Here is a 15367-nt window from a genome sequence, read left to right on the forward strand (position 1 = left end):
CATTTCACCCAGAGTGACATCAAAGAATACAAGTGAAATTAGAGTTATTGAGAATCGAAAGGAGAAATCCCTACAGACTAATGGCTGGAGTCAGACTCATAACTATAATCAGGGAAGATAGCTGCAATTGTTTAAAGACATCACAGAAGGAGACTTTTATTTTATATTTCTATGGTCAGTGGTGAAATCAGATGTGCACATCCCTAGCTCTCATGGAGAAAAGGTCATTAATGAAGCAGTTAAAGACATTTCAAGCTAGAATATTGTCCTGATGTCACATAATATATATAATACGATGTAATTATATTATGTAATATTATACATACAATATATATTATACTTTATGTATATTTATATGTTTAATATATTGACATAATTATACTTAATATACAAATATAATTATGTAAATATATCATGTAAATACATTGGTGTAAATGTAAACATATGTTGTAACATATGTTTATATGTTTAACATATGTACCATAACATATGTTATAAAATGTAAACATATACATAACTACAATTATGTAAATATATTATGTAATTATATAACTGCTTCATCAATGACCTTTCCTCCATGAGGAGTGGGGATGTCCACATCCGATTTCACCTGACCATACACTTAACTAGGCATAGCCTCATAAAAATTGATTATGAGCAGATCTCTGCAGATCTCCTGAAGTCTTTTCATCATCTCCAAGAGTATGGTGGGCTATTGTCCACTTGCTTGACTAAGTGCAGCTTTAACAACACTCAAGCAGCTCCACATCATCCAGGACAAAGCCAGCCACTTGATCGGCAATCCATCCACTGCCTTAATCATTCTCCTCCTCCAACAATGGCACTAGTAGCTGTAGTGTTTATCTATAGGATACACTGGAGCAACTAACCAGTCCTTGACCACCCAGAAGATCAAAGGCAGGAGGCACTTGAAAACAACTACACCTTTGTGTACCCTCTTGAGTAATGGACTATCCTGACTTGCAAATATCTTGTATTGCTTTATTAAAAGTGTGTTAAAATTCTGCAACACACCAATATTATGGGAGTAACTTTACCATAACACTCAAGAAAAAGAGTTTATGCACCACCAACTCAAAGACACTGGGATCAGCAATAAATGCTGGTCCTTCCAGAAATGCCCACATCCAGTGAATTGTTAAATAAAAATAAAAAGTGTACCAATAGAACATGCCATATTGTTTATCTTTTGGCAAGGAAGTTACATATTAAATACTGAATATAGAATATTCTTGGGAGAAGGTTAAGCACTCCAGTTTGCTCAATCTATGAAAACCATACAATGTTAGCTGACGACAAAGTTCATTAGGATCCTGGTTTAAACCAAACTGGAATCAAATATTGCTTGATAGGTAAAGCAGGCCACAATTATATCTTAAAAAATGTATGAATATTTTGCTGTTTTGATTGCTATGTTTGGGACATGAAGCATTTATGTAAAATGTTTCCTTGGAATATTAAAGAACTGCGATGCAATTTACAAAAGCATCAGACTTAATGGACTAAATGTTTATTTTCCATTCAAGCTTGATGCTCTTCAATATAGTTATCCGGTAGTTATAATGCTGAGTAATCAACAATAGAGTTGCAAGTTTTAATCATACCGCAGTAAAATGTGAAACTAAAAAAAACAGAATTCATGGGTTAGCACTGATAACTGGGATTATGTAAAAACTTAATTTGCCCTGTAATGTCATTCATAGAGGGGATCTGCACCTCTATATCATATGGGTCTACAGGCATCTCTAGTCCCACACTATTCTCAATGCAGTCACGCCTAGATTTAGAATACATGGCAGTGTTGAAACTTTTTAAGTACAAAGGAAAATGTCAGTATTTACGTGGTCTGAGAAGGATGACTTCCCCATGTGAATCAAATGCAAACTGCAGCAACATAAGAATAAAATTGGGTTCAAAATATTTTCTTGTATCTGTTGCTGCTTAATTGATGTTGTCAGCATCTGCAAGACCACAATTAACTTTGATTAAACTCACAAGAAGAGGCCTATATTCTGCTTGGTCCTAGTACAATAGAACCAACATCCCAACCACTGCTTCATGTGGGAGGCTAGTAACATTTTCCCGTTTACACATTATTTAGAGTTTGAGCATAACCAATGAACCAATCTGAAGGATAAAACAGTTACATTAACTAGGCTGAAAATATATTTTCATTCGAATACAAACTGCTTAAGTTTTACTGAACATATATTGGGGCACAGTTTGCTTTTTGTAGGTTTACATGGTGCAGAAACTAAGCTAATGGTATTTGTGATTCATTGAGAGACATTATTTCAATTAATTCATTTATGGAATGTGAGCACAGTTGGCAAGGCCAATATTTATTCTCCATCTGTGACTGCCCTTCAGAATTCAGTGGTGAGTTGCTTCCTTGAACTACTGTAGTCTTCTACTAATGACACATCCAAATGATTATTGGGTAGGGAGTTCCAGGATTTAGACTCCATTATAATGAAGTAATGACAACATTTCCATATCAGGATCATATATAGCTTGAAGGGGAAACCAGCATGCACCTGCTGCCCTTGCCTTTCTTGGTAATTGAGGTCGTGGGTGTAAGAACTGCTGTCAGAGTAGCCCAGCAGTACATTTTATAGATAGCACAAACATGGCAGTGTGTTCTGCAGGTGGAGGGTATGAATATTAAGTAGAGCAGATGGGGTGATCATCAAGTGGGCTGCTTTGTCCTGTGTGATGTTGAGCTAATTTGCTTTTGCAGCCGCACTTATCCAGACAAGTGGACAATGTTCCATCACATTCCTGACGCGTCCTGTATTTGGTGGAAGGCTTTGGGGTGCGAGAAGGTGAATTTCTTGTCATAGAGTACCTAGCATCTGACCAATGCTTGTAGCACAAGTGCTTATGGAGTTACTTGAGTGGAGATTCTGGTCAATGTTGACCCCCAGGATGTTGATACCTTGGGACTCAGTGACAGTCAACATTCAATGTGAAGGATTAGTGGTCAGCCTCTCTCTTGCTATATATTAATAGCTTCATGTTCCTGGATTAACCGGAAGGAAATCTACTCTAATTTTCCAGTGAGGGGTAAACCATCAGCCTATAGTTTTAAATTTTGATTCCTTAGAATCCCATTTGTGGTAGAATGCAAAACATGGATAGTCGCAGTTACAGATGCATCACAAGAATCCTCCTGAAATACACAGAAAGGTATTTGTATACAAACTGCAATGCTAATTTCAGGGAAAAAAAATCAATTTTCCTGGTAAAAAAAATACAAATAGGGAAATTATGCTATTATTATTTTATAAGGGTGGCAATATGCACTTCCCAATATTCCAAAAAATGCAGATGCTGGAAATCTGAAGCAAAAACAGAAAACGCTGGAAGCACTCACAGCTCAAGCAGCATCAGTCAGGACAGAAAGAACTGACATTTCAGATTAAGGACTTTGATACTTTGCAATAATTTTGTATGGGTTTCTACGTTTTCAAAGCTAATCTTAATTGTAACCACAGCTAGCTATATATTTACAAATACATCTTCACTAACTACTTAGCATTGTTTGACAACTGCACATGTATGAGAAAACTCATTAAACTGATGTACAAAATCAAATAATTCACTTATTTGTAAGTAAGTAGATACCGAATAACTGAATCACGACATTGATCAAAACAAAATCTCTATCTTTTAACATTACATTAACATTATTCCCTTGACTTTAGTGAAGTGGGCATTTATTTTTCTGCTTCAAGTGCTTTAAAAATAATAATTATTAAATGCTGATTACTCACCAGTTTTTCGAAGTGGAAAGTCATCTTTACCATCATACGATCCCAGCAATGGGACTTTGTAGGTGGGAGGTGTTGTACTCTGGGGTGGGGAGCTCTGGTCCAGTGATGCATGATGGGCTCCCCTGGTAGAAACAAGAGAAAAGCGCATTATAATGGAGTACTTCTAACTGTACACTTAATGTGTACATGGAATGGATAAAGACTATAAACATTTAGAAGCAATCTTAATTTTGCAATTACTTAAGAAAAAAGTTTGCTGAATTAAGTTCCCTGCAATTTATTTACTTGATCACTTTAGCTCAATCATCCAGAAACGCACGGACTTTATTCACTTCAATATTTAATTAAATGATTCTAGGATTTTTGTCTCCATTAGTGTGCGAAAAGATGGGGTACAGTAACAAAGCAGTCAGGTTACTAGATTACTATGCAGAGGCCAAAATTACCATCTGGTGACAAGAGCTAGGATTATCATGAGCTGGTATTTAAATTCAAGTTAAATTTAAATTCAAGTAATTAAATAAATATAGAATTCAAAAGTTAAGTTTCAGTGATAGTCACAATGATTGCTGTTAAAACCCATTTGGTTCACTGATGTCCTTCAGAAAAAGAAGCCTGCCACTCTTACCATTATGGCACACCCACAGCAATGTGCCTGAAGTTAAACTACCTGCAGAAATTGCATCACCAGTTCAGGGGTGGTTAGGGATTGGTTTTAAACGCTGGTTCAGTTAATACACCCAATTCCTTTAAAGGAATAAATAAAAAGTAACTTCTCAATATCTGTTACTAGCTTAAATCTGTTGTTCCTTATGTTAATCCTGGAATTTAATTTAAAATAATTTTTCAGATATATTATTTCATAACCTCCTTTCAGCATGAGAAGCTCAGGTTTCTTTAGGCCTTCCTCATGATGCAGATCTCTAGGATTCAGCCCTGTGATACTTTACTGTATCATCCCCAAAACTTGTCAGCGTTGCTTCAAGTATGTCGCAGTTACTAACACTGGATAAGCACCAAAGTTGTGATTTGATCCCAGCACAAAACAGTTTCGTCATGATTTTTTACTTGCATAACACAATTCAGCTCTATTCAAAACTCCAGTGGTTGAACATGTTGAATATCTAGTCCATTATCACTTAAGCCTTTTGACGATAAATGCAAGCAGACAAACTTCGAATTAAGTTCCATGGTACCAGTCTAATGGTTGTGCTATAGCTTTTAAATAGTCTATACACAGACAAGTTCTAAGTCTCTCTACTTAAAAGCATGATGCTTGAAAACCTTGTCCCTATTTAACAGCTTGTGTATCAAACTTGAACTATGAATTTCTAATCAGAATTTTTTTTTATCCCCACGTAATGAAAACATTGAAAGACAACAATGTTGTAAGTAGATCACACCATAGAATTTTATGCTGTGGATTTTGTTCAGTCCAAATCAGATCATTAATATTTATCCAAAAATCATTTCAGCAATTATGTTGCAAGACTACCAGCTATAGTTCTGGACCATCTATCCTGAGACATAATTTTGAATCCCAGTATGGCAGTGGGGAGTTTAAGTTCAAGTAATTAAACAAAATCCAGATTATAAAATTAGAACAATGCTCATAAAAATGACTATTTTGTTGGAAGAAGCCATCAGGTTCACTATTATCCTTCAGGGAAGGAAATCTCTCCCATCTCATCCAATCTGGCCTGGATACAGAAATAGTTTTCTGTATTGTGTGGAGAAAACCTCTTGAAACCATACTGTAAACTTTGGTGTTTACAGTTTTAAAAAGAGGCAACAAAATGGTGACCTTGACAAATGTAAGTTAAATGATATGGATTCAGAATTCTACTTTAAACCGAACAGGGTGGGAATAAGGAGATAAATTTATTTCAGAAGTTTTTTTTAATTTAAAGCGTGATCAACATTCTAAATTAACTTCCAGGTCTAATAGTGGAGGCAGTCACAAATATCTGCAGAAATATAGATATACCAAGCAAACTGAATAATGTTTCCCATCTACATCTACTGTAGCTTATGGTCAATGCAGTAACAATATTAAGTATTTCTTAGGTGAATGTTCTCCATTCCTTTACTGAGGATGCAGAAATGCTATTCAGAAACTCATAATTAGATTTTGATTTGAGTTCCTTTTGTCATGTCATTTTCAGAGGTACTCCACCAGAAAAGTTATGTTGGACTAAACAGCTGATTTGAAAAAAAAGATTCTATTATTCTTTGAGATCTTTGCCAGGATGTATTTAAATTTAGTGGAAAAAGACACTGAAGTCCAAAGACTAAAGTATATTTGGTGAACACATGTAAATGCACACATAACCTACAGTATGATATACACATACAGTACCAGTTTTTTGGATGCTGGGGGATGGAATGATTCAGTCCACTGGTCATAGAATCCTTTGAAGCTGTTTTACTTAATAGGAACTCCTGAAGTTTTAGTTTGACTTCTGTACTAGCTATTGCACCTGAAGAGTAGAAGAAGACATGAGAATACACGGGTTATAACAAATACTTACTATTAAGCAGCAAAAATTAATTGTATTAACTGTATTGTCCTTAGTACACTGGATATCATGCTAGTTTTATGGGTCAAATTTGAATGAAAAGTATTTTCAGGAATCCAGCAGATTATTTTTACAGATGTTCATCCTCACAATCTAAATGTTTCAAAAAGCTGAAATTCAGATCTTATTAGTTTGGTTCAGCATCTGCAGCCTCTTGTCTCCACTACAAGCCTCTGTATCTAGCTCCACTCTTCCCTCCCCACCACCTGATCCCTCTTTTTCCTCTCTCCTTTTCTGATCACGCACTAGCTGCCGTCTCCTAACTCCACCCCACCTCCTCCCACACCTGGCTCCATCTGCCGTCATCCCCCTCCTCTCTTGGTTCCACCTATTGCATGTCACCTTGTACTGGCTATCTTCCCTCCACACTCTCAGTCTTGATGCATGATCTTGAACCAAAACATTGACAATCTCTTTACCTCCACAGATGCTGCCTGACTTGCTGAATTTCTCCACCAGTTTGTTTTTTTTGCTCCAGATTACAGCATCTGCAGTCTCTTGTGTCTCTATTAGTCTGGTTGTTTAATGCTGATTTCTACATGTTTTTACAAATGGTATCACTTACCAAACTACACTAAATTATATTGTATAGAATAAAGATAGGGCAATGAATAACATTATTTGAAAAAAATTTTTTCTACGTTAAACATTCTAACCTGCAGAAAATAAGTCAGCCATTTTTCAAAAAATTATAAAATGTGGCTACAAAGAAAAATTACTTCTTAGGAAAACTTTTTTCTTACTGTTATATATCTTGTATAGTGAAAATGAAGCGTGGTTAATTTAGTTACAAAGTACACAAAAAATATAGTAGTTTTGTTAATAATAATAATTATTCAAAGTGCCCATTTAATCAAGAACACCAAATTCTATACAAATCAAAACAGTGAAGAAACCAATACTTTGCAGTTTCCAAACTGTGGTACAATGCCCCATTGCTAGATTATAGATGTGAGCAACATAATTTTGAATGAACAAAGTTCAATTTGCTCCATTGTGATTATTTCTTGCAACACCCAATGGATTTTTCCTGAACTAAAATTTGTGAAGTTTAACTCACCTCACTTAAGTAGTTTAACATACAATGCTGACAGTACAATACTCAGTTCTGAAAACTCAAGAGATATTATTTCTCACTGCAAGGTATTTTGTCTGCTTCATCAGGGAGAATGCAGAGCAAACGGCAGCAATGGAAAATTTAGAATGACGTATTGTAGAGCCCTCTTATACCTCCTAGTGGTAAATTGAAAGGGGTACTGCCCAAATATTGAAATTAGGTTAATACTACTCAAGCTTGTTGTTTCTATTCTTACTGATGTTTCATTGCTAGTATCTTCCCCCAACAAAATTAGTACATGATGCAGAAGGCATTAATAGAGAGGGAAAAATTGACAAAGAAAGATAAATTCATATTTTAAAAATATATTTATTTTAAAATTTATTAGATAGTTCGGGGTTTATTTTAGGAAATATGGGAGAATGTTTTTTTTTGATACACTGTGTGAAAGACCCAAGGGTCTGCTTAGCTTCAAATCAGCTGCAACGTGTTTCACAGACTGCCACGTCAGTGTAACACAAATCCCAGTCTCCAAAGTAAATTCTCTTGTGCATCAGATTATAGATCTTCACCCTGTACTCCTAGGAGCTGAACTGGGGGCAGCTTTTGACTTAACAAAAGCTCACATTCACACATAGATTCCTTACTTTCCTTGCCTTTCTCTTTGTTCCGAAGCATAAGCAACTGCTGCTCCAGCCTCTGTTTCTCCAATTCTTCAAGCCGTTGCTGTTCAAGCTTGCGTTGTTGTTCCAATTCTTGCTGACGCTTCACAGCTAGGATCTCCTGTTGTTGCTTACACAAATGACAAAGAAGTCCAGGTAAACAGAGAGCATGGCTATTTTACAAATTTAATATAACCATTACAAATAAGCTTTCACATCCCATTCATACAGTGTACCATCAACTTATTTGGAATACATTAGAGCAGAATAATAATTCATTAGTTCAACTGCAAGAAAGCGTACTAAAAAAACTCAGCTGTTGCCAAGAAATATTTATGTTCCACAAAACACTATAATTATACAACAAGCTTATCTGACAAGATTAAGGATGTAAATACTGTAGTACTGGATGCAATCAACAATGCAGTTTCAGCAATCACATCATTGAATGTCTCTACTATAAAGGAATGAGATGGCTGACTATATTCCAATTTTTCCCCCCAAAATCACAGCATCTTATTGACAGTTGTCAAAAGGATTTCATTCAAAATTCAAACTGACAAGAGCCCAAACTCCAAATTCTCAATTAAGCTTAAATCAAAACAGAAAATGCTGGAAGCACTCAGCAGGTCAGGCAGCATCCGTGGAAAGAGAAATAGAGTTAATGTTTCAAGTCTGAGACCATTGAAGAGTCTCGGACCTGAAACAGTAACTTGGTTTCTCTTTCCATGGATGCTGCCTGACCTGCTGAGTGCTTCCAGTATCTTGTTTTTATTTCAGATTTCCAAGATCAGCATTTTTAAATAAAAATTCCCAATTGAGCTTTTATTATTCTAGCTGCCATATTTATAACTGGACATGAGGTCCAAAAAAGAACTGTTCCCATACCTATAGCATAAACATTTCTAACCTTGGCAAAGATAAAAGTAATGCAATCTAAGTGATAGATTTTAAATCTCTAAATAGCTTGAACTCAAAAAAATTAACAAAAATTACATTGAGATTACTGCAGTTAAGAGCACAAGGAATAAAGGAGATCGTACTGTTATATATGTCTGAAAAAGTCTTGGAAATATTTTTGATGTTATCATTAAAAATTTGGCTATCATAAAATAAATGTAATCAGCCATAATTGACTAAATATCCCATGCACCAAAACATGCTCACTTTCCAAGTGTAGCTTAATTTATCATACCTTTTAAAAAAATATGGCAAGATTATCAATAACGCAATAAAATTTAATGAACAATTAACTTTTACTGATAATGTGAATTTATTTGCCTAAACTTGTGAACAGAAACAGTGAAAAAATAATGCTTAAGCTAACATAGTGAATAATGTTTAAAAAACATCAAATGTATTGTGAAAATGCATAATCAATATTATTTCTGACAGTAAGCAACATAAAATACAACTATTGGAAAAGTTAGTAGATAACTATAATTTTCTCAATAAGAGTACTGTTAATCTGAGGTCCACAATGATAACTTTTTATCAGTCTCCTAATAAATAATTCTATGTTTATAAGTAACAAGCAGCAAAAAGGGAAACATTAAACATTAATTTCTGGTTTAGGAACAATTCTGGAAATGGTATCCAATAGAATGCATATTAGAGAGAATGTTAAGGTAAAGGAATGAGAGTGTCACTAAATTCTTAGTTGATATTCATGAATAAATTAAACTTAGAATAATCAAAGTACCTTCAAATGTTCCTGAATTTGAACCTCATGCTGCCTTGTTAGGTGTTCATGTTGTTTCTGGAATTCAGCAAATAATAGCTGCTTCTGGATCTGTTGCTGCTGCTTAAGCATCAATAGTTCATGTTGCAGCTGTTGTTCGCGAAGAAGAGGGTCAACATTTGAAACTGGGATTCTTGGATCTGTCCTCAAGTCAACTGGAGTGGCAGTCTGCATAGTGACAGGCAGGGAGGATTTAACTTCAACTGCTGTGTGAAAGATAAAATAGATTTTAGCAAACAAAGCAACATTTTTAAAATTAGCAGATACAGTAAACTTTATGAAATAATAGGCACAACAAACAGCTGCATAGAGGTTTTATCTGATCAGAAACACAGGTGATGATTACTCTGCCATATTGCTGTTAATAATCTTTTGTATCAGTGCTTTAGTAATGTCAAAAGGACCCATTAGGTTTGCAGTTGACACTTAAATGAAACTCTGACATAGTTATTTGCTTCTGAGCTAAAGTAGTACAGGTTGAAACACCATTCTGTGGTCCAGAGCTCCTGTGGTCCAGCACATTTTGAATCTGAAGTACAGATCTGTACTCATTAATTCTAACTAGAATCTAAAATTGACGAAAATCTGTACAAATCTGTAGCTAATTAACCTACAAGGACAACTTTTGTAATCTCAGCCAAAAGCAATCTTAGCCAATTTAAGAAAACTTTGGGTTACAGAACAGTTTTCAGAACCCTTCCATGCCCTGGGGTGTGTCTGTACTTAAAAATAACAGTTCTCCTGCTCAGAGGAAGATGATCAGGGGGCAATTTCTATTGTTCAGTACCAGTCAGGTCCCAAGCAGACGGATTAGAGAGTTTCAACCTGTCTTGAGTTATGAACTAATCTACAAACACTGAACAAAGAGATAAATACATTTTTATCCCTCAGTTTAAAAGAAGGTTTTGAAGTAAATAAAAGAATTAACAAGTTTTATCGAAAAAAAATTAGTTGAACACCAAACTCAGTTATTAATTAAATGCTAAGAAATGTAGTAAGGAGTTGAGTGATGCACGAGCTCAGGTTGTATGTTGATGAGTTAATGTGTTGGGCAAACATATCAAGATGGTCAATGCATAACAACAGGTGTAGCCATTAGGGAGTGCTTGCTAAGCGCAAAGTTACTAATTTATTACTAATAAAGTTCCCATGAGCTTCAATATGTTTTCATGGAGATTTTTGTCAAAGACTGAAATGCACCACTTACATATAAAAGTGCCATTCTCTGAAGGAAGAACAAACAAAGTGTGGCATTACGATACCACAGAGGTCCAAAGGGAGGCATTAAAGTCCCCTTTGGCCTCCCGAATAGAGTCTCATAACATCATTTGAGAAAAGCACAGAAGTTTTCTCAGTGCCTTGGTCAAAAGTAGGTGAGTTATGATGAGCTTGGAAACTTGGTTTGAACATACCTAGGAGTGCTGTGCATAGTTCTGCTCTCCTGAGGTCTAAAAAAATTACAAAGGGATTTGATAAGGCATACAGAGGAAAGGTGTAACCACATATGGAGTCTAAAATTAGAAACCATAAGTATAAGATAGTCCAGTTTAAAAATAGACATTGTTAATCAAAGTGGTGAAAATGTGAAACTTGTCACCACATGAAATAATCAGGTCAGAGTCAACTTTCTCAAGGAAGTTAGCAACAAAGGTCCTGTTGGAGGCAAGAGCCAATTCTGCACACAGGTAACTGCTGAGTGTGGTTAGCTAGACAACTAGTAGATTAAATTCAATCCTAATCCTTTCATTATCCTAGACCCATATACTTGCAACTTCAACAGATATTACTGATCAATCCAATTTTCTTTTCACCAGGTTTGGAAACTGAAGACATAATGCAGTGGTGCAGCACCTCAATGGACCTCAATTCCATTCTAACCCTGAGTGCCATGTGCACAGAGTTTGCACGTTCTCTCTGTGACCATGTGAGTTTCTGCTGGTTATCCGGTTTCCTCTCAAATCCCAAAGATGTGACAATATATTAATCAGTGATCATAAATTACCCTTGAGAGAGAGAGAGTCATGGTCGTACTGCACTAAAACAGGCCCTTAGCCCACCACGTTCATGCTGACCATCAAGTCCTATCCATAGTAACCCCATTTATAGCACTTGGCCATAGCCTACTGTGCCTTGGCGATTCAAGTGCTTGTCCAGATGCTTCTTCAATATTTGTTAGAGAACCTGCCTCTATCACCTTCACAGGCAATGCGTTCCAGATTGTAACCACTACTTGGATAAAACAATTCTTCCTCAGATCCCTTCCAGAAATTCTTACTTAAACCTTTGCCCTCCGATCTTAGACACCTCTGCTATGGGGAAACATTTAGAGTTATAGAGTCAGAGTTGTACAACACAGATAAAGGCCTTTTGGTCTGTTTCTGTGCATGCCAACCATTTTACTTATCCATACCAATCCCATTACCCACATTTGGTTCATAGCATTCTATGCTTTGGCGATTCAAGTGCTTATTTCTTAATATCTACCATCTACTCTATCTATGCCCCTCTATTAGGTCCCCCCCCCCCCCCCCCCCCCCCAGCTGCCTCTGCTCCAAGGAAAATCCAGTTCCTCCTCATAACTGAAACATTCCATCCCAGGCAATATTTTGGTGAATCCCATTTGCACCTTCCAGCTGTGGCCGATCAACGTTTCATAAAGTTGTACTGATCTCCCTGCTCTTATACTCTATACCTTGGCTAATGAAGGCAAGCATTCCATATAATCCCATACATCTTAACTACTCTATCTACCTGTGCTGCCCCCTACAAGGATCTTTGGACATGAACACCAATATCACTTTGTTCCTCAATACTCCCTGGGGCCCTACCATTCAAGCTATACATCCTACCTTATCAGACCTCCCAAAATGCATCAACTTCAGACTTATCAAGATTAAAATTCATCGCCATTACCCTGCCCAGCTTACCAGCTGATCAATATCATTCTGTACCCAGACTACCCTCCTCACTATCAAAAATACTGTCATCTGCAAACACTCACATGTGAGTCATTAATATATAGAAAAACTAACAGGAAGTGCCCCTGCACAGATCCCTGTGGTGCACCACTGGTCACAGGCTTCCGATCACAAAAGCAACCCTCCAATGACATCCTGTCTTCTATTACCAAGCCAATTTTGGATCCAATTTGCCAATTTACCTTGGATCCCATGGGCTCTAATCTTTGGACCAAGCTTCCACGTGGGTCCTTGTCAAAAGTCTTCCTTAACTCTGTGTAAACTGCGTCAACATCAATATATTTAATTAGCTCTCAAAAAAACTCAGTCAGACAGGATCTACCACCAAAAGAAATCCATGCTGACCATCCCTGACCAATCCATGCCTTTCCAAATCTAGAATAATCTTATCTCTCGGAATTTTTTTCCCAATAACTTCCCGACCACTGACATTAGACTAACTGGTGTATAATTACCTGGTTTATCCCGGCTGCCCCTCATGAATGAGGGTAACATATTTGTTGCCTTCCATTTATCTGGCACCTCATTTGTGGTCAGCAGAGGTTTAAAATTTTCCATCAATTTTAATTTCTCCATTGAAAATTGATGTGATTTTTTTCAGATCTATGTTTGAGGCACTAAATATCTGGTTGGACTTGACCCAAGCACTTCTGGTCTACCTGAACCACAAAGAGAAACTGAAAATTTGTGCTCCAAGTTTCTGCAGAGAACAGCTATGATTTAAACCAGTTAGACAAATATATCTGAGAAAAATAACCTAGTTTAGTGAGATACCAATGAAATGCCTTAGATACTATTACAGTGGCTATTTATAATGATGAAGGAATCATATTTCTTTTGGATGCTTCTGATGGAACAGGAAAAACTTTCCTTATTAATTTACCTTTGGCTAAAGTTTGAAGATAAAACATGATTGTCCAAGCTGTGTCAGTATCAGACATTGCTTCAACATTTTTGACGGGGGGAGGTGGAAACTATACATTCAGCTTTTAAGCTTCCTTTAAGTTTGACAAATGTGAAGGCGTCAACATGTTACGTGGTCAGGGAACTGCAAGGGGAAAATGCGAAAAGATTGCAAACTTATTGTCTGGGACGAACGTACATTGGTTCACAAAGCACCCACTGAAGCATTATATTGAAAGTTGCAAAATCTTAGACACAACAATAAATTAGATGTGTTACTTCAGTACTAGCTGGAGATTTTTGTCAAATGCTATCATTAATTCCACTAGGTATGAAAGCAGATGAATTGAAAGCCTGTATTTAAGCATCATATTTGCGATTACGCTGGAAAACCAATATGAAAGTGCATTTGATAGCTGATTTATCTGTGAGAAAATTTGCTTTGAATTACTCAGATTAGGAAATGGAGAAATTATACACAATGGCTCAACAGGAATGACTTTGATGAAAAACTTGGGCCAAATTGTTACATCACTTCACGATCTGATGCAAGCTGTTTTCCCAAATGTCACTCAACAAAATAAGAGTGTCTGGTATTGAAGGTAACATATTAATGTGGACTGAGAATTGCTTAACAGACAGAAAATACAGAGCAAGAATGAATTACTACTTTTGGGTTGAACGGCTATAACAACTAGGGTATTACAAAAATTGGTACTGGGGTCTCACATGAATAATTTCAATGGGTAGCATTGTGGATTACAAGGAAGACAAAGAAAGGCTTCAGGGGGATATGCACAATTCAAGTGAATGAACAAGGATATGTCAGGTGGAGAATAAAAGGGGAAGGATTGCAAGGGTTTCCATTTCAGTGAAAAATATAGGAACAGAGTATTTTTTTAAATGGCGAAAGACTAAAAAGTGTAAGCATTCATAGGGACCTGTACATAAATCACAGAAAGTTAATATGCAGGCTGTGACGTGGGGTTGTGTGGGGTGATTGGTGCTGGTGCTTCTCAACTATTTTGTTAATCACATCCTCTAATTCTGTTCAATAATATTCTGTATGGTACCTTACTGAAGGCCTTCTTAAAGTTTGAATACACCATGTCCACTGGTTTGCCCTCATCTGTTCTGCTAGTTACAGACTCAAAGTCCAAAAGATTTGTCAAACATGATTTTCCCTTCATAAATCTATGCCATCTCTGCCCAATTTCATTATTTTCTTATTGGCCTGCTACCGCTTCCTTAACAAGCAATTCAGAAGGTAGATAGTATGTTGCTCTTTATTGCAAGGGAATTTGAGTATAAGAGTTGAAACATCTTGCTCCAAATTATATAGAACCCTGGTGAGACCAAACTGGAAAATGTCTGGTCTCATTGAGAATATTCAAGACAAAGATCAATAGATCTTTGGATATTCTATGGATATGTGATTACTCTAGTAAAGTGGCACTGAAATAAATGATCAGCTTGTTATCAACCTAACTATGCAAAACAAAAGGTTTGGATTTAAAATATTTTTGTTACCTTACAAATGAGAAATAATTTCCCTTTATACAAGTTTTCTTGGAAATTTTGGAGGTCATTTAAGAACTTCTAATTAGAAATTATAAAGGCTCTTTCACACTTAGCAGCAGAATCATGCAC

The 15367-nt window shown here is 36.3% G+C and overlaps 1 protein-coding gene across 4 annotated transcripts in view; it reads right to left on the bottom strand.

The window, feature by feature from the left end:
- Positions 1-15367, bottom strand: part of hdac5 (histone deacetylase 5) — a 237519-nt gene that overhangs the window by 79923 nt on the left and 142229 nt on the right. For 2 of the 4 annotated variants that reach the window (XM_052038495.1, XM_052038492.1), the window contains 4 exons: positions 9798-10042; positions 8081-8225; positions 6157-6277; positions 3798-3919 (listed from right to left, as the gene is read on the bottom strand). In XM_052038495.1, coding sequence (XP_051894455.1) covers positions 3798-3919; positions 6157-6277; positions 8081-8225; positions 9798-10042 — 633 coding nt within the window. The remainder of the gene's footprint in view (positions 1-3797; positions 3920-6156; positions 6278-8080; positions 8226-9797; positions 10043-15367) is intronic. The other 2 variants (XM_052038493.1, XM_052038494.1) reach the window with 2 other exon arrangements.

Source organism: Pristis pectinata, chromosome 25 (genome assembly GCF_009764475.1).
Source record: "Pristis pectinata isolate sPriPec2 chromosome 25, sPriPec2.1.pri, whole genome shotgun sequence".
NCBI classification, from domain to species: Eukaryota; Metazoa; Chordata; class Chondrichthyes; order Rhinopristiformes; family Pristidae; genus Pristis; species Pristis pectinata.